At 43.2% G+C, this 19640-nt stretch overlaps 2 protein-coding genes across 4 annotated transcripts in view; one reads left to right on the top strand and one right to left on the bottom strand.

Annotated features, from left to right (window-relative positions):
- The window catches only part of LOC119970257 (nuclear cap-binding protein subunit 1), a 106801-nt gene that overhangs the window by 51104 nt on the left and 36057 nt on the right, over positions 1–19640 (bottom strand). For 2 of the 3 annotated variants that reach the window (XM_038804581.1, XM_038804582.1), the window contains exons 6-9: positions 19295–19416; positions 11133–11202; positions 6664–6879; positions 1225–1322 (exon numbers count right to left, since the gene is read on the bottom strand). In XM_038804581.1, coding sequence (XP_038660509.1) covers positions 1225–1322; positions 6664–6879; positions 11133–11202; positions 19295–19416 — 506 coding nt within the window. Of the gene's footprint in view, positions 1–1224; positions 1323–6663; positions 6880–11132; positions 11203–17992; positions 18049–19294; positions 19417–19640 lie in introns of those variants that run through there. The other variant, XM_038804583.1, reaches the window with a different exon arrangement.
- LOC119970260 (60S ribosomal protein L29-like) lies at positions 5148–5349 on the top strand. Its single transcript, XM_038804586.1, has one exon. It carries the CDS (start codon positions 5164–5166, stop codon positions 5347–5349), a length of 186 nt encoding a protein of 61 aa, XP_038660514.1. The 5' UTR covers positions 5148–5163.

Below are 19640 nucleotides of genomic sequence, written 5' to 3' on the forward strand. Positions count from 1 at the left end.
TGTCAGGGAATAACCCTCTTCAACAAGGGCAAATCTTACCATTGTCCCTTCACATTCAATGGCATTTATATTGTTGAATTCCCCGACTATCAATATCCTTGGGATTACCGTTGACCACAAACTAATCTGAACCAACCATACAAATGCTGCGGCTATTTTTATTTAGGGGAAGGGTTCACCAGTCTGGAGGAGCTAAGGGAGAGGGTAGAGCTGCCGATGGGGAGTGAGTTCAGGTACCTGCAGTTTAGGGATTTTGCGTGAAAGGTCTGGAGGGGGTTTGCTAGGTTGCCAGGATACACCCTGCTGGAGCGACTACTGCTCCGGATGTGGAAGGGGAGGGAAGAATTGTTGATATATACAAGTGGCTGGGGAGCAGGGAGGTGAAGATCAAAGAGAAATGGGAAGCGGAGTTGGGAAGGGAGATCAATTGGGGACTATCGAGTAAGGCACTGCCACGGGTAAACGGGACCTCCTCTTGTGCAAGGATGAGCCTGATACAGTTTAAGGTGGTGTACAGGTGCATATGACTCGGGCGAGAATGAGTGGGTTCTTTCAAGGGGTAGCAAGAGTGCGAGAGTGTGTGTGGGTGGGGGCCAGCGAATCAAGCACATGTTTTGGGGTTGCGAAAAATTGGGAAAATTCTAGGCGGGAGTGTTCGCGGTCTTAGCCAGGGTAGTGGAGGAGGAGGTGGACCCGGAATCTTTGATGGCGATATTTGGGGTTTCAGAGAAGCCAGAGCTCATGGAGAGGAGGAAGGCCGATGCCGTGGCCTTCGCCTCTCTGATTGCATGGCAGCAAATCTTGCTGGAGTGGCCGGCGGCATCGCCACCGGGGGTAGCGGCATGGTTGGGTGATCTGTATGACTTCCTGCAGTTAGAGAAGATAACGTACAAGTTAATAGGCTCAGCAGGGGAGTTTGAGAAAAGGTGGGGGATGTTCCATCTACAAGATGCACTGCAGCTACTTCCACCACCTTCTTGATGGTAATTAGTATGAGCAACAAATTGTGGCCTTGCCAGTGGCGTTCATATGCCAGGAAGGAATTTTTAAAAATACTAGCTATTTCCAGCATTTCTAATTGTTAACTATATTTATGGTAATTTATATACACACACACAACCATATGCTTACACAAAACTTAAATTTAATCTGATAATATACCCCCCCCCCCCCCCCCCCCCCCAATAAAATGTTACTGCAGTACTGAAACAAAGCAGACGTTACCATGTCTTTCTTTCCTTCCAATGAGATTTGATGATGTATTGCAGATTCTCCTCAATTACATATCTCTCAACAGAGTGACTACCAGGCATTACTGGGCCCTAAAAGAAGAGATAATAGTTTAGGTGTCAAATTTATCTTAAATGTTCAGTGTCCTTATAACCAAAAGAAATAAAGACAACCAACTGTCAATAAAATATGGTACCTGAAACTATAACTAGAAGATTAAGACAATTCATGGTCTTAAATGTTCAGGAAGAAGACAAAGACAACGTTGTCGAGGAGAATACTGAAATACAGGCTACTAGACTAGAAGGGCTTGAGGTACACAAGGAGGTGGTGTTAGCGATTCTGGAAAGTGTTAAAATAGATAAGTACCCTGGGCCGGATGGGATTTATCCTAGGATTCTCTGGGAAGCTAGGGAGGATATTGCTGAGCCTTTGGTTTTAATCTTTAAGTCATCTTTGTCTCCAGGAATAGTGCCAGAAGACTGGAGGATAGCAAATGTTGTCCCCTTGTTCAAGAAGGGGAGTAGAGATAACCACGGTAACTATAGACCAGTGAGCCTTACTTCTGTTGTGGGAAAAGTCTTGGAAAAGTTTATAAGAGATAGGATGCATAATCATCTGGAAAGGAATAATTTGATTAGAGATAGTCAACATGGTTTTGTGAAGGGTAGGTCGTGCCTCACAAACCTTATTCAGTTCTTCGAGGTGGTGACCAAATAGGTGGATGAGGGTAAAGCAGTTGATGTGGTGTATATGGATTTCAGTAATGCGTTTGATAACGTTCCCCATGGTAGGCTATTGCAGAAAATACAGAGGCATGGGATTCAGGGTGATTTAGCAGTTTGGATCAGAAATTGGCTAGCTGATAGAAGACAAAGGGTGGTGGTTGATGGGAAATGTTCAGACTGGTGTCCAGTTACTAGTGGTGTACCACAAGGATCTGTTTTGGGGCAGCTACTGTTTGTCATTTTAATAAATGATCTGGAGGAGGGCGTAGAAGGATGGGTGAGTAAATTTGCAGATGACACTAAAGTCGGTGGAGTTGTGGACAGTGCAGAAGGATGTTACAAGTTACAGAGGGACATAGATAAGCTGCAGAGCTGGGCTGACAGGTGGCAAATGGAGTTTAATGCAGAAAAGTGTGAGGTGATTCATTTTGGAAGGAATAACAGGAAGACAGAGTACTGGGCTAATGGTAAGATTCTTGGTGTTGTGGATGAGCAAAGAGATCTCGGTGTCTATGTCCATAGATCCCTGAAAGTTGCCACCCAGGTTGAGAGGGTTGTTAAGAAGGTGTACGGTGTGTTAGCTTTTATTGGTAGAGGAATTGAGTTTCAGAGCCTTGAGGTCATGTTGCAGTTGTGCAAAACTCTGGTGCGGCCGCATTTGGAGTATTGCATGCAATTCTGGTCGCCGCATTATAGGAAGGATGTGGAAGCATTGGAAAGGGTACAGAGGAGATTTACCAGGATGTTGCCTGGTATGGAGGGAAGATCTTACGAGGAAAGGCTGAGGGACTTGAGGCTGTTTTCGTTAGAGAGAAGGTTAAGAAGTGACTTAATTGATGCATACAAGATGATCAGAGGGTTAGATAGGGTGGTCATTGAGAGCCTTTTTCCTCGGATGGTGAGGGGAGATAGATATAGGACAGATGTCAGAGGTAGGTTCTTTACTCAAAGAGAGTAGCAAGGGCGTGGAATGCCCTGCCTGCAACAGTAGTGGACTCGCCAACACTAAACGCATTCAAATGGTCATTGGATAGGCATATGGACGATAAGGGAATAGTCTAGATGGGCTCAGAGAGTAGTAATTGCGTGGAATGCCCTGCCTGCAACAGTAGTGGACTCACCAACACTAAACGCATTCAAATAGTCATTGGATAGGCATATGGACGATAAGGGAATAGTGTAGATGGGCTTTAGAGGGGTTTCACAGGTCGGCGCAATATCGAGGGCCGAAGGGCCTGTACTGCGCTGTAATGTTCTATGGTTCGGCACAACATCGTGGGCCGAAGGGCCTGTTCTGTGCTGTATTGTTCTATGTTCTATGGTCAATAAAACTGCAAACCTACAAACTGATCAGCTTCAACAGATAGAAAGTATTTTGCATCCCCGACACATTTCAGTCTATCAAGATTGACTACAAAGTAATATATTCCAATAATGGAAGCAATCCAATGGCAGAAATGATCAATGGCAAGATTTTAAGTATACAAAACTAGTATAGTAAACAAAATAAAACTAAGAAGTTAAAAGAATAATTCAAAAAGACAATTTTAAATGAGTGAAGTCAGGCAAAATGCAACACCATCAGTGTTGCAATTCGTGCCTGGAATCAGACAGTATACCTGGACACAAGTGACATATGTATTTTAAATGTAAGCACATCGGGTGAATTGACAATTTTCAAATAAATATGCATTTCCCTTTTACAAACTGTTATCAAGGATGAGAAATGTCCATCGTTTGGCAGATTTCTGACACCGGTCCTTCAGAAATCCAATTCATTCAATCAGGAGATGTGGCCAGTATTGTGGGTGGGACCGACCCTCAAGTGAGAATTTTTTAAACCAGCGCACATAGATTGAAGAATTATGAATGACCTGAACATAATTTGTGCTTAAAATTCCCAAATCTTCTGTGCTGTTTTAGCCCATTTAGGCAAATAGCACACCTGGAGGAAACTCCTGCCCAAAGAATTTTTACCAAGGAAAGTCAATCACTGCAAAAGGTTAGAAAGACCATGTATCCTGTGAGATTGTCCCAAATGTATCCATGGCAAAGGATTAAATTAAAATTATAAATCCTTTGCTGACAGCAAGACGATCTTCACTTGTTAATCATGAAAAGTTAAATTTACCAGATATAACAACTGCAAAGGAAATACTCTGTTTTTATCTAGGAGCAGAGAAAAGGCCATAAATACAAAAGGAGGAGGGGTGAAGATCATCTAGTTCCACAAGCCATTTATTACAAGCAGTGCCCAGTTTACTGGAAATTTATAGCACTTTTTTATAATGTGGTGAAACGCAAATATTTCTAGGCCAAGGCCACTTCAAATGGATGCAATTGTAAAAGTACCACGAGATCAGTAGTTACTTACACCTCACAAAAGATCCAATTATCCAATTGAGAAGTTTAAAATTATTGGAAAGTTAGGCTATTATGCTTGCACTGAGATTTTTGCACCTAAATGTCATATTTAAGCATAATATAATTTACTGACAACATGATGTGAAGTTGCCGGCGTTGGACTGGGGTGAGCACAATAAGAGTACTGACAACAGTTCACTCCATATTTTGAAATAGTGAAAGCGGGAAGGGGGCGGATAAAGGAGACAACTACTGTAAAGATACTATGCAATTACACAAGAGTGCTCCTGGTACATGCACAAACCACCCCTTAAATTCAATCTCCCCCTTCAAATTAAAGCCAAGTCCTCGATGAATTCAAATAATTTTAGGAATTTGGATTTGTCTATCAAAGAACACACTTTGGTTTGCTAGAGTCAAATGTTCAGCCAGCAATAATAGCTATTATAAGATGATTATTTTTATAGAATTTTACATCTGTACACTATACAGGGGTGGGTGTTTAAGGCGGGTTCCCCTCTCCCATCCTTGCTGCTCCTCCAGTCTAGATTCTGTTTCTGGAGCAGCAAAAGCTGAAATGTGACAACCTGTGATTGGACGAGTTGGCGAAGCCAGCGTGGGAGAGACATAATCTATGATTGGAGGAACAGCTCTGTCTCTCCCATGCTTGTTGCTCCCCCAATCACAACTCTGCAGTCAGTCCCCGCTCTGACAGTTGTGATTTTGTAAAGTCCCGTAGCAGGACTGCCCGCTAAATCCTGACCTCCTTGGCAGCCGGCCTTTCTTTTTCGGTTAGCTGCTGGTGGTGGAGGAGGAGTCCGCAGGAGATCAGGTAAGAGTCATGGCCAAGTCCAAGAATCACACCAACCACAATCAGCCCAGCAAGTGGCACAGGACAGGGATCAAAAAGCCCAAGTCTTATTGGTTTGAACCCCTGAAAGGAGATGATCCCAAGTTCCTGAGAAACATGCGGTTTGCCAAAAAACACAACAAAAAAAGATCAGCTAAGGCTCAAAGCAAAAAATAAAGTTGTGATCACGAAGAAAAGGACTGGCAGTGTTGACGATTTAACATTTACTGTCCTTGAAGATGGCAGCCATGTGATATCTTGTATTCCAAATTATTTATTTTGAATAAAATCTAATTGGGACTTTAGAAAAAAGCCCCATACCAGCCCCGAAGAGCAGAACATATATTTAAAATAATGGATTTCTGAAGGACCAGTGTCAGAAATCTGCCAAACGATGGACATTTCTCATCCTTGATAACAGTTTGTAAAAGGGAAATGCATATTTATTTGAAACGGGCACAGAGAAAAAGCAGGCAATAGGGACTAAATGGATGGCTCTGTTAGGAGAATTGGGTCAAGTGCTATGGGGGAAGTATACGACATTCTGATTCTGAGCCACAATCTCGCTACTTGTAGTCCTGCCATCACTTTTCTACTTCCATAATATAGCACACAAGTTATACTGAGATTTTACAATGTACTGTTAAAATTACACTTCGAATTCTATCTTCAGTTTGGGTTCCAGTGCCACAAAAAAAACAAGAGCACAGAAAAGAGCAAAACTGGTTCTGAAAGCAAAGATAACGGCAAATGAGCCAGGATTGGCAAAGTTCACTTTCTTTCTATACTGTGAAGCTTCTGACTTCTGTTTGAAATAATTTACCAAGCTAGCTAATAACAGTAACATTATTGGGACTATTCAAAATAGGACAGTTGGTGTATGAGGGACTGCAAGTCAATGATATTTTGCCATCCAAGATCGGTGTTGTCTGTCTTAAACCATGGCACCCATCACTGAAGTAGCACATTAACAAGGAACCAGAGCAACAGCTGCATTTCCCCCTCTATCATTTCCTAACAATTAATTTGACAGCACATCCTGGCTCCATTAATCAGTGTCTTACGCAGAAATAACCCCATCAATTTGATTTGAGAGAGAAGACTGTTACATGTCACAAAAAGGACAAATTATCTTTCCTTAAGGTTGAGTTAAGTGCTTGTAAGATTGTCCGCATTCAAACTAACCATTAAAAGTCAATTACTCTAACCAAGCTAAGAAATGAATCTACGTGAAGTGGGAAACAGAAAATTCAATTCATTTTTGAGTTGCGAGTGGCTGATTACATATTAAATATTTACTGTTTTTGATATCCAATTTGTTTGTCCTAGCATTTATATATCCAATGTCTTGTATTTATGGCATATGTTTAACATAGAAAGAAGTCCCAAGGTATGTCACAGAGGCACAATCAGATTTGAGGAAAAAAAACATTTAGTAACTAATACTTATCACTAGATGACCACTCAGCCAAAATGAACATTACTGCATACCTCAGGGGCATCTGTATAGTCAAACATCCTGAAAATGACTCGTGGCACAGGATACATGGAGTCCTTTGTGTGAGGAGGTGGGGTGAAAGGTGGCAAGTTATGTTGCAACGCCTCACAGAGTACGCTGTCAAAAGCCAAGTATGGTCTTAAGATGTGTTTCTCCTGCCAACGATCCTTTTTCATCTTCTGAATTTGGGCCCAAAGGCAGTCCAAGTACTGTAAAGAAATCATTGTCCTTTAATATGGTGATAAATTAGGCTTTGATCAGTCATTCATTCATACATTGAAATGTAATATTTGCAACTTTGAAACTTTTCTATTGCATTTATTCTAACAATTATAAACAAGGTTAAAATCATTGTCAAAATGAGACAGTATAAATGGTGCAGGAGGGTGTAGCAAGTTAACAGATAGCACTGAACAATCTGACAAAGGAATTTAACCACTAGAGACAAGAATTTTAAATCGCATTGTGAGATCAGGAGTCAATGTAGGTCAGCAAGTACAGGAGTAATAGATGAATGGGTAATCTACAGATACATTAGTTTTAAATGAACTGAAGTTTAGGAAGGCAGCACTGTAGCACAAGTGGATAGCACTGTGGCTTCACAGCGCCAGGGTGCCAGGTTCGATTCCCTGCTGGGTCACTGTGCGGAGTTTGCACGCTCTCCCCGTGTCTGCGTGGGTTTCCTCTGGGTGCTCCGGTTTCCTCCCACAGTCCAAAGACGTGCAGGTTAGGTGGATTGGCCATGATAAATTGCCCTTGGTGACCAAAAAGGTTAGATGGGGTTACTGGGTTACGGGGATAGGGTGGAAGTCAGGGTTTAAGTGCGTCGGTGTAAAATATAAAATATTTTATTATGGATAAAATGAATTGGGTACACTAAATTTTTTTTAAAAACCCATTAAAATGCTTCTCTGAAGGGAAAGATTAAACCATGTGTATTACACACATGGAACCATGGTCTGCGACAAGGCACCATAAACTGCAAGAGCAAAGCTCAAGTTGCTCATCATCTCAAGGTTAAGATGTTACTGCCAAGGAATATATCAAATATATCCAAAGTCATTATTCTATTTAATACATAGAAATGTAATTTTTACTGCTCGTTATATTTTACTTTTACATCGACCCACTTAATAAAATATTGCCGACTCGATGGGCCGAATGGCCTCCTTCTGCACTGTATGCTCTATGTTCTACGGGTGGACAATCAGAGACTGGTTAGCGGACACTGAAATTGTGCCATAACAACATATCCTGGAAAGGGGCTTATCAAGTTTGCATACAAATGCAGCAGCACACTGAACTCAATAACTACTCCTCTGGCAGGATCATAATGACCTTAGCCAGAACATAAATGCTTGAAGAATTAGATTTTGTATTATACTTTAAAAAAAACACATTATAAGAACACAATGTCCATCAATAGGAAGCTTAGATCTTGTGGGAATCATATGCTCTGAAATGGTTCCAGAATGGGCCTCCAGGGATGTATTCACACGACTAGCCAGCATGAACCAATGCTGTTGAAACTGTTCTACACTGATCAAAATATATGAATGTAGTATAAAGCAGCAATATGTGGGAAGATAATGCATAAAAAGCATGCAGTAATTTGGGGCAATAGTTTAAATCTGTAACCAAGTCCCACTAGCAATGTTAGCCACAAGTAAATTGTAAGATCATTTTTAGATTACCGCCAAAACATTGGTACTGCATGATATCCCCCATTTTCCTAAACTGCCCATTTTCCAAAAATTTTTTTCATCGTCGCAGGCTATGCCAACATTTATTGCACATCCCTAATTGCCCTTGAGGGGGGTAGTTAAGAGTCAACCACATTGCTGTGGGTCTGGAGTCACGTGTATGCCAGACCAGGTATTGATGTCAGATTTCCTGCCCTAAAGGACAATAGTGAACCAGATGGGTTTTTACGACAATCGACAATGGTTTCATGGTCATCATTAGACTTTTGATTTCCAGGTATTTCACCGAGTTTAAATTCCATCACCTGCCATGGTGGGATTTGAACCCAGGTCTCCAGAGCATTATCCTGGGTCTCTGGATTACTAGTCCAACAATACCAGTATGCCACTGCCACCCCACAACTTCCCTTTCCTGGGATAATTTCAGTAATAATTTTACAGTTTACAACAAGTGGCAATCTCCATGTAGCTCGATTTACACATCCTTTGTTTGGGGGGGGGGGGGGGGGGGGGGGGGGGTGAAGAGTTATGTTCTCCCCTTTCCTCAGTTCTTGTAGGCCACATAATCTGCCTGTTGTCACCTGCAAAGGCTGGCCTGTAACTGTGCTAGAAAGCACAAAGACATTAATAATTTGCATCCTGATTTTATTTGTGGAGAACCATCCAACTGTCCTCTCCCTATATTACCACATCTGGAACTGCAGCCTCTCTATGCAGCCTTGTACCTATGACCAATGCCCTGAAGTGTAGCATGTTACTACACCATCTGCCACAAAGTGTACTGGTTCACATGTAACAACAGATAAGAGGATGGCGGGTTCCTGGGGTGGCACAGGGCGGGCATTAGGAAGTTGGGAGACCTGTTCATTGACGGGAGGTTTGCGAGCCTGGGTGAACTGGAGGAGAAGTTTGAGCTCGCCCCGGGGAATATGTTCAGGTACCTTCAGGTCAAGGCGTTTGCTAGGCGGCAGGTGGAGGGGTTCCCTTCGCTGCCCCCACGGGGGGTAAGGGATAGGGTGCTTTCGGGGGTGTGGGTCGGGGATGGGAAGGGTCAGGAGGTGGAGGCTGCGTCGGTAGAGGAGCTGAAGGCTAAGTGGGAAGTGGAGCTGGGGGAGCAGATTGAGGAGGGGACATGGGCGGACGCCCTGGAGAGGGTGAACTCCTCCTCTTCATGTGCGAGGCTTAGCCTCATCCAGTTCAAGGTACTGCACAGGGCTCATATGTCCGGGACGAGGATGAGCAAGTTTTTTGGGGGTGAGGACAGGTGCATTAGGTGTTCAGGGAGCCCAGTGAACCATGTCCAAATGTTTTGGGCATGCCCGGAACTGGGGGAATTCTGGCAGGGGGTGGCGAGGACGGTCGAGGGTGGTAGGGTCCAGGGTCAAGCCAGGCTGGGGACTCGCGATATTTGGGGTTGGGGTGGAGCAGGGAGTGCAGGAGGCGAAAGAGGCCGATGTTTTGGCCTTTGCGTCCCTAGTAGCCCGGCGGAGGAATTTGCTGCAGTGGAAAGATGCGAGACCTCCGAGCGTGGAGACCTGGATCAATGACATGCCGGGATTCATTAAGCTGGAGAGGGTCAAATTTGCCCTGAGGGGGTCGGTACAAGGGTTCTTTAGGAGGTGGCAGCCTTTCCTCGACTTTCTAGCTCAACGATAAGGAACTAGGTCAGCAGCAGCAACCCGGGGGGGGGGGGGGGGTATTGTTTAAGTTAATTTGCTTATTGTTAATTTATTTTGTTGTTTATTGGGTTTGGGGGGGTTTGTTACATGCGTTGTTACGGGTGCTGGGGGTGTTTATTATTATTGTTATTATTATTGTTCTGTTGATATATATTTTTCAAAAAATTCGAATAAAAATTATTTTAAAAAAAACAACAAATAAGAGGGTCTTTGAATAAACTCCAGACATGATCACATATAGAATAAAGTGCTTAGTAATAAGCAGGGACTGTGGTACAAGTCACTGCATGTAGCCATTAGTTTTTCACCTCCTCTAGACCCTTTTGATCTTTCCTCATATTTCTAGTAAGAAGTCTTACAACACCAGGTTAAAGTCCAACAGGTTTGTTTCAGTGCTCCAAAAGCTCGTGTTTGAAACAAACCTGTTGGACTTTAACCTGGTGTTGTAAGACTTCTTACTGTGCTCACCCCAGTCCAACGCCGGCATCTCTACCTCATATTTCTAGCAACCCAGTCTCCTTCCTTTCCAAAGTATTGAGAGGAGCATCAATTCCACTTTTCCACAGTTCAGGCATTCAGGACAGAAAGAAATGGCAAAATATAGAAATAATATAAAGAATTGCAAGACACTTGTAACTATACTGGTGAGCAGTTAAAATAGGTATTTTTAAATGATTGAGGTTGGAGAATGTTAGTATTTCTCAACAGTTAAAACATTCTTTTAAAAGAGTGAAAGTCCCTCTTTACACTTTCCCAATTTCCATTTTATCCTTCAGCTAAGATTAAATGCAAAGTCTGAGCTTATGATTTCTGTGTATCATTTCAAAGAGGATGTTCCCCAACTTGACCTTGTGATAATCAACTGCTTTTCATCTCATCCAATGAGAAAAGGAGAGTTCAAATTATCTCAAGGTTCCTCCAATTGGTGCAGCAAACAGTATTTGTCGGAGGTCACTTAATAAGAAGACCATTTCTCAGACAACTGCACATGGCATAACCACATGTCAGAACTAGGTTTACAAAATTCATGCCCAAGGCTCCTTAAGAGAAAAAGTGTTGACTTTCAATTCGCCTTCTCACCTCTTCCTGTACTTGAGGTTGCTCAACAGTCCAGCATTGCAGCATTGGTACATGATGCTTTTGGCGTGTCCTGCAAACAGATTCAGAAAATAGCAAATTTAAGTCTTGGCCCCACATGCAAATTTATTATAGTATTAGAAGAGAGTTCTGTACCAAACCTGCTATTACACAAATAGTCCTAATGGTTCCAATGCATCTCCAAAGAAGTACTTCAATAGGCCCCATATAACCCTAAAGAGCGCAAAATGTTACAATCCCAGTTGATGTTATAACTGAACGGGAAATCCCAGAATAGAACCCTGACTCAAAAGATTGTAACTTTTACTTTAAAAAAAATAAAACATGGAAGAACAGAGTCACGAGACCGCTAATTAACCTTAACAAGAATATTTTATTAAAAATGAAAAGTTGATTATACAATACTCCTTAACTTATCCCATAGCTTACAAATGCACACAGATTTTAAGATTAACAGGGAATAGAAAGGAATACTTCAGCAAAAATGCTCTTATTAACACAAGTCCCTTCAATCACACAGACTGGCATTACTGCAAATATCCTTCTGCCTGTCATGTTCCAATGCCATTTCAACTTTCTGTGACTTTACTGAATAGTCGTTTGTTCTGGTTCCCAGTTCCGTTAACATCTGGTCATTTCTCTAGTTTCCTTAACTAGATGGACTTTAGGTTTCCGGCAATTATTTTCTTTACTCCTTGGTATGGCTTTTCTTCTAGCAAGTCTGAGAGAGACATTCCCTTTTTAGCCTTATAAAACCAACTGTTGCCAGCAGAGCTGCGAGAGCGGCCTTCTGTCTCAAATTCAGCTAAACTAAAACTTAAAAGCTTCTCTACCTTACAAGGCCTCAATTGTGGAGCAACCACTGCTGGTTTATATACTCTTCATGACGTAGCCCTTTCTGAGCATAATAGGGTCACAGTTGGGATTGAAACCACCCCCACACATACAAACACATTTGTCCAGCATGAATCTAACTAAGGATTTTACCCTTCCAGGCACAGAAAATTAAATTAAATGAAACACACTTAAAACTATCCCTTCTTTCTAATGTTTATTAATACAAATATAAATCCCTTATGTTTTCCTAACTTAAATACAATAAGTTACTTTTTTTGGGAAAATATTTTTATTCAAGTTTTTGATATTTTAATATTTTAAATTCACAACATATCAAAGAAGAATCAACACACCCCCGTCAGAACCTCACCCAAACACCCCACTTTGCTCCCACCTGATCAGCTGACGGTGACCAGCTCCTTGAAATGTAGTACAAACAAACCCCATCTCGTGGAACCCCTCAGTCTCCCCAGCCACACCGAGGCACAGGTTAGTGCAACTACCCGTTACCTCAACAGAACCCACCTGCGAGCGATCAGCAAAGCACAGGCTAAAACATCTGGCTCTGCTCCCATCTGCAGCTCCGGAAAGTCCGACACCCCAAATATGGCTCACAGTGGACTGTGCTCCAAATCCACATGCAAGAAGGCCAACATGGTGCTGAAGGACGACCTCCAAAATTTCTCCAACTTGGGGCAGGACCAGAACACATGCGCATGATTGGTTGGGCCCCTCCCACACTGCTCACAAGTACCTTCCCGCCTTCAAACAACCGACTCATCCTCGACTTCGTCAGGTGCACACTATGTACTAACTTTAGCTGCATCAACCCAGCCTTGCACAAGAGGTTAAGGCATTCACCCTCTGCAACACCTCACATTACAACTGCTCCTCCAGCACCATCTCCAACTTGGCCTTAACCTCCTCCAACGATGTCATATCCACCTCCAAAATCCTCCCATAGATCGTTGAGATGACTCTTCTTCCCCCAATAATGAGGAGGATGGTGCCACCGGAAAATTCAGAAAGACCTTTCTCGCAAAATCCCTCACCTGCATATATCTGAAAGCCTCCCCCTCGTGGGATCCCAAATTTCTCTCCCTACTCCTCCAAATTCACAATCCTCCCTTCTAGAAATAAGTCCTTCATGTCAATCACCACTCGCTTCTCCCATCCCTGAAACCTATTATCCATCTTCACTAGCTCAAATCCAAAGCTCCCTCAGATCGGCATCAACTTCGACCCCGCCCCTAACCTAAAGTGTTGCCGAATTTGCCTCCACATTTGCAACGTGAGCACCACCACCGGACTCACCGAATATTCCCCTGGGGAAAATGGGAACGGTGCCGTTGCCAGCACCTGCAACCCTGTACAAGAGCCTGCCTCCATTCTCACCCACAAAGTCTCTGGTTCCCTGCTCCAACTCCACACCTTCTCCGCAATTGCAGCCTAATAATAATACTGTCGCCTTTTCTGAAGCACCTCTTAATCCTTGCCACCTTATCTGCCCACACAATCAACAAAATTATCCGTTCCAACGCCATAAAAAACGTTTTCCACAAAAAGACCGGTAGGCAGGGAAATAAAAATAAAAACCACAGCAAAATATTCATTTTAACCACCTGCATCCGGCCTGCCAACAATAGTGGAAGACTATCCCATCTCACTTAATCCGCCTTGACCCTACCCATCAGACTCGTAAAATCCAATTTACGGAGCCGTGATAAATTGCCCTTATTGTTGGGTGGGGTTACTGGGTTATGGGGACACATGACTGTCTCATGACTGACACATCCTCCCGAGGCTCTGACCTATACAACTTTTCATAAAACTCCTCAAATGCCTTGTTCACCTGCTCCAGTGGCACCACGAAATCCTGAAGCCAAACAATCTCTCACAGCCGCCTGCCAGTGAAGCTGGTCTGCCAGCAAGTGGCTGTCCTTCACCACACAACCCCTTCGTCAGCCATTAGTGCTGAATCGCTTTTCCTGTGGACAGACGTTCATACTTTGCCTGTAATTCCTTACTCCACCCCAGAAGATCTGGTGTAGGATCCTCCACATACTTTCCATCCATCTCGAAAATTTCCTCAACCATCCGCTGCCGCTCGTCTCTTGCCTCCCTGTCCACCAGAGCCTTAAACAAGATGATCTCATCCCTTACGCCTTCAATGGCTCCCACACCACTCATGGCGAAACCTCAATCATCTTTCCACCTTTGCATAAAAGCTCGAGTCTGCCAACAGCCCCACATCCAACCTCCACGCAGGTCTCTGTGCCTGCCCCCTTCCCAGGATCACATTCATCCAATACAGTGCGCTCCCCATAATAAGAAAGTAAATCCTTGAATATATATTATGTACTGGTCTCGCTAAGTCAACATCTTCTTCATAATCCTACTTACAGTTTGGGACATACACGGCAACCCTGCACCATAAACCACCCCTCCCAAACACCCACTACTATTAACGTACCTCACCCCTGGTCAGCCACCACCTTCTGTATCTGAAACCTCACTCTCATGCCCACCAATATCGCTACCCCATTCCCTGGGCCCTACTATCAAGGCCCGAGTGCAACATCTGACTCACCCACCCCTTCCAAAGCCTTACCCGATCCTTCACCCTCTGATGAGCCTCTTGCAACAGCACCACGCTAGTTTTCAAGCTCTTCTAATGCGAAAAAACTCTCACCCATTTCACTGCCCCCCCCCAAGCCATCGCACATTCCACATTACCAAACGGACGGGGGGGGGGGGGGGGGGGGGGGGGGGGGGGGGGGGGGCCTCTCACCCCCTCCCTCTCCTATAACCGCTACTCCTGGCCCCCTTGAGCTGCAAGACACAGCCCTACCCTTAGCCACCTCAGTCACCTATCCCTCCTCCCTTCTCAGAAGCCCCCCAGCCACTTCCTCTAGAAGCCACTTCTCCCAGTTTTGTCCCATCCCCCCACCATTCATACATGCCAGACCCATTGAAACCTGTCCACAAAGGTTCCAATGACCCTGGACCCTCCGCCTCCCATCTCGCTCCCATTCACTAGCCAACCCCTGCCAGAACCCCAGCCAAATATCCAAAAAGAAAACTTACATAAAGGCTCCCCACATCCAGACCTTCCAAACCCCCAACACAACCCCTCAAACCAAGAAGAAACAAATTCCAACAAATTTCCAGGTCCGCCAACCTAGCTCTCAGTCCTTTGTTACTCTCCACCGCCCTCCACAGCTCCTCACTCATCGAGGTGAACTGGTCGCTGTGCCACGACAATGCCTCCTCCACCCCCTCAACAACAGTACTTACTCCCACACCACCGTCGATGTCTTTGCCAAAGCCTCTTTTATCGGGTCAAGAGTTTCATCCACCCACTCCTCGAGCTAGGCCATCATCTCCATTCGATGCCTGTCGAAGTGCTCGGAAAACAGTCGCTCAAACTCTCCCATCACTTTGGCCCCCTTATCCAATGTTATGGGTGGCGCCCTACCCGGTGAGCTTGCTCTCGTCATCTTTGCTCCCACTGGACTCCCCACAATGCTCGCCGGCAGACTATCACTCGCACCCTTTCTTCCCGGATTCTTTTTCTGGGATTTCGATGTCCTTTGGTTGCCGCAACTTTTTGAACAATCAATCATGCAAAATTCTCCCCAAAATCTGGGCGAAAAGGGCTAAAACCGAAAGCTCTAGCAGGAGCCACCCAGCATGTCATCACCCTAAGTCCCCCACAATTATCAAGTTAAACCATTACATAAAGTCACAACTTCAAACCTAGATAGGACAATCCACTTTCTACCCCCGTTCACCTATGAGCCTGAAGGTTTGCCCCATTACTCCTTTAGGATATCAAGGGAATCAAAGGTATCGGGGATAGACAGGGGGGTCTGTAATCAAATCAGTCATGATCTTTTTAAATGGCAGAGTAGGTTTGAGGGTCAAATAGCCTAACCCAATTGTCTGTATGTTTGCTGAGAGAGTTAAAACAATTTCCAGCATCACAGAATTAAAACACTCGTTACCTTATAACAACATTTTCCAACTATCCTTTGCTAGAAAGAGCAAGAGAGAACCTTATTCAATTGTTAAGATGTCAGGTGAAACAAGAGTGAGCAAACCCCGAGATCTAACTGAAATTCCAGTAAGACCAGTCAAACCAAAGTATGCAAATATTAGAATTATCAGCAATTTTTCCAGTTACTGAGATTAAACAATATATTGAAAGAATGAACATCCCATTTGCAGAAGCTAACAGGAAACTAAATGTGTCTTTTTCTGGCTGGCAAAATGCAACAAGTGGTGTGCCACAGTGCGGAGACTATTTACAATTTATATTAATAACTTGGACAAAGGGACCAAAAGTATGGTTCCTACATGAGGTCTCGAGGAGGCTACAAAGGGATATAGATAGGTTAAGTGAGTGGGCAACGGTCTGGAATACTGTGTACAGTATTGATCTCCTTATTTAAGGAAGGAAGCAGTCAGGAGAAGGTTTACAAGGCTAATATGTGGAATGGACAGGTTGTCTTATGAGGAAAGGTTGGACAGGCGAAGCCAGTATCTGCTGAAGTTTAGAAGAATAAGAGGCAACTTGACTAAAACTTAGAAGATTCTGGTGGGTCTTCACAAGGTGGATGCAGAGGGATGTTTCCTCTTGTGCGAGATTCTAGAACAAGGGGGTCATCTTCTAAAAATGAGGGGTTGGCCATTTGAGACAATGATGAGGAGAATTTTCCTCTGAGGGCCTTGAGTCTTTGGAACTTTCTTTCTCAAAAGGCAGAGTTTTTGAATATTTTAAGGCAAAGGTAGATAGATTATCAAGGTTAGGCATGAATGTGGAGTTACGGTTACAATCAGAACAGTCATGGTCTTACTGAATGACAGAGCAGGCGCATGGGCCTGAGCAGCCTGCTCCAGCTCCTAATTCATATGTTCGTATGCTCACAAAAGTAAGAGATTAAAATGTTAATGTTGCAGACTAATCCAGATTTGAATCCATTAAACAAATACTTAATGATGCATCTTCCCTCATGACATGATCAAAAGGGATTAGAATCAATGGTTTCAGAGTACCTTTTCAAATACATGTCAAAATTCCCTCCAAATGGTAACAGTAGAATGCACTTAGTTTAAAAAAAACTTGAACATGCTCATTTCCTGCACAGTAGGTGCCAAAATGGGAATACTAGATTGATTCCAGTTTACCAGGCTGGTAGATGCTGTTGTCTGCTGTCACTTGGCAGGAGGAAAGTAGACTTCTCTGTACAATAACACAGCTCTAAGCAGCTATTTAAAAGCGAGGGTATAAGGTGTAGCTGCAGTGAGCACTCCCAGGATAAGAGGCACAAATGTACAGCAATTCATCTCATTGAAATGTTTTAAAATTAAATCTACACCAGGAAGTCTCTGTCCTGGTCTGAACTAGCTGCTTGTAGTCAGGACAGTGGTGAGATAACGGCAGTGAAGTTCACAGTCGTTGAATTTTGGAAAGGAAAACAATAAAAATAAAAGTGCAGCCGGAGTCCTGATCAGAATGCAACGGCCGTGTAGATGAGTAACAAACAAAAAGAGAATTAAACTGAGTTCTGGCATGCCAACAATCAAGCAGCCTGGTGACTTTCACAAGAGGGGCTTATATTTGGGCGAGTAACCCATTGGTAATGAACTTTATCTCACTATTGGTCATCACTCAAAAGGGAAGTAAGCTTGAAAGGGGGTAAACACAGCTTATGGAATTCTTGTATCTACCACATAACCACAAGCAGTCTCAAAGGCTGCTGAAACTCATTCTGTGCTCCCCAGCCTGTTTTTGCAAGCCCTTCTCCAAAATTTGGAACGGAAAAATATCCTAAGTGGGTATTCAATTTATTGGTGTCCAGGGGTGCAAGTTTTCAATTTGAACGATTAATCAGTCCCACTGCAGTATGCAGAGGGAATCCCAATTGTATAGGGGAGTTCAATCATATGGAAATGTGTTCCGGACCGTGCACTGCCCATGACTCCCAAGTTGCAGTACTTACATCTGTCGATAGGGCAATGAAGTGGCCTCGGCTTTGCACCCCTCCTTGAGAGGAAGAGTGGTGAGCTGTGATGTTAACAAAAAAGGAATGACTGTTACATTGCATGATAAAGAAAAATACATTAGGGGAGGGAGAATTGTGGAGGGAGGTACTGCAGAACCAAAGCAAGGAGCACAGGGAAGCCAAGTTATTGATTTATAATCAAAGAGTTTGGCACCAGCTTGGACAAAAGATGAATCTAACAGGCCATCATTGCTACTTTAATTTCTTCTAATTAAAGCAAATCTCATGGCTCAAAATATTGAATATACCACTTGCTATGCTATGCAGACCTCAGTCAAAGACTGCTGGGCTTGAAACCCATGCCTGACAATAGCTTCAGAAATTAATTGAAAGGCTTCAGAAACATATTGGAATGCAAGCATTAATCCTTGCACAATCTTTCAAAACGCCATGCTCTGAAAGTCATATTTGAACCTTAGGATATCACTCATGAAAAAGGAAAACAGGATCTAAACTTATTACAGCAAGTGAGGTGTGTATACAAAGAAAAGTTAGCATTGAGCTGCAAGCAAACCCAAAACTAATTTAATGCTTAAACTTTAGTTTTGCAGATACAATCTTTAAAATACTTAATTTCTTGGTTACTAATTTGTCTACCTACCTACGGTTGCATTCTCAGCAAGCTATAACATTGGCACAAAACAGTTTCACTTTGCGCTGGCTCTTAGGAAGATGAATGTAAACCCATTGTCAGAACCCAGCGTGACTGCATCAAAGCAGAATGAGACTTAACTCTTTTCTCCAGAGAATCTCTCCTGCTTTACTATAGAGTGAAGAGCCTTGACTCAAGGTTTTGCACTATAATATCAGCACTGATGCAAAGAGCCTTTGCACCATTACAACTATAATGTAAATACAGCTTAAAGGATTAGATACAATCACATAAATTTAAATATAACTACAAGGTTCGGGGTGGGAGATATAGGAAGGATGTCCGAGGTAGGTTCTTTACTCAGAGAGTGGTTAGGGTGTGGAATGGACTGCGTACTGTGATAGTGGTGTCGGACTATTTAGGAACTATCAAGCGGTTATTGGATAGGCACATGGAGCACACCAGAATGACAGGGAGTGGGATAGCTTGATCTTGGTTTCAGACAAAGCTCGGCACAACATCGAGGGCCGAAGGGCCTGTTCTGTGCTGTACTGTTCTATGTATTATTCTCAAAATTGCTAGCTCTTCTAAGAGCTAGAAAGGAATTAAGAGATTGATTTTTTTTTTTAAAAAGAGTAAACTCTTACTTCAGAAAACTTTCGATCTGCAATAGAATTCGATCCATTTCCACATCCTTTTTCTCATACAGCTCCTTTCCAACCCAGGGCAGAGAAGAGAGTACTGCATTCACATACCAGTCACAGCGTACCTACAGCACAGTGAAAATTAAAATGTCAAACATTTGAAAACATTTTCAGCGCAAAATAACAACATAAACTAACTAGAATACCTTTAAGTTCATACAATTGAGGTTTATAAGATTGTTAACTTTTAGGGCTGTGTCTTCAATTTCAGATAAAAAGATGGTAATTGGAACTGTTTTGAAGTCTGCCTGACAGAGTCTGGGTGGTTTGAGATTAAAGGAGGCACAAA

The sequence above is a fragment of the Scyliorhinus canicula genome, chromosome 8 (genome assembly GCF_902713615.1).
Source record: "Scyliorhinus canicula chromosome 8, sScyCan1.1, whole genome shotgun sequence".
NCBI lineage: Eukaryota > Metazoa > Chordata > Chondrichthyes > Carcharhiniformes > Scyliorhinidae > Scyliorhinus > Scyliorhinus canicula.

Bases quoted from the DNA above. Each gene is read 5' to 3' on its own strand.
- LOC119970260 (XM_038804586.1), top strand. From the start codon at position 5,164: ATGGCCAAGTCCAAGAATCACACCAACCACAATCAGCCCAGCAAGTGG.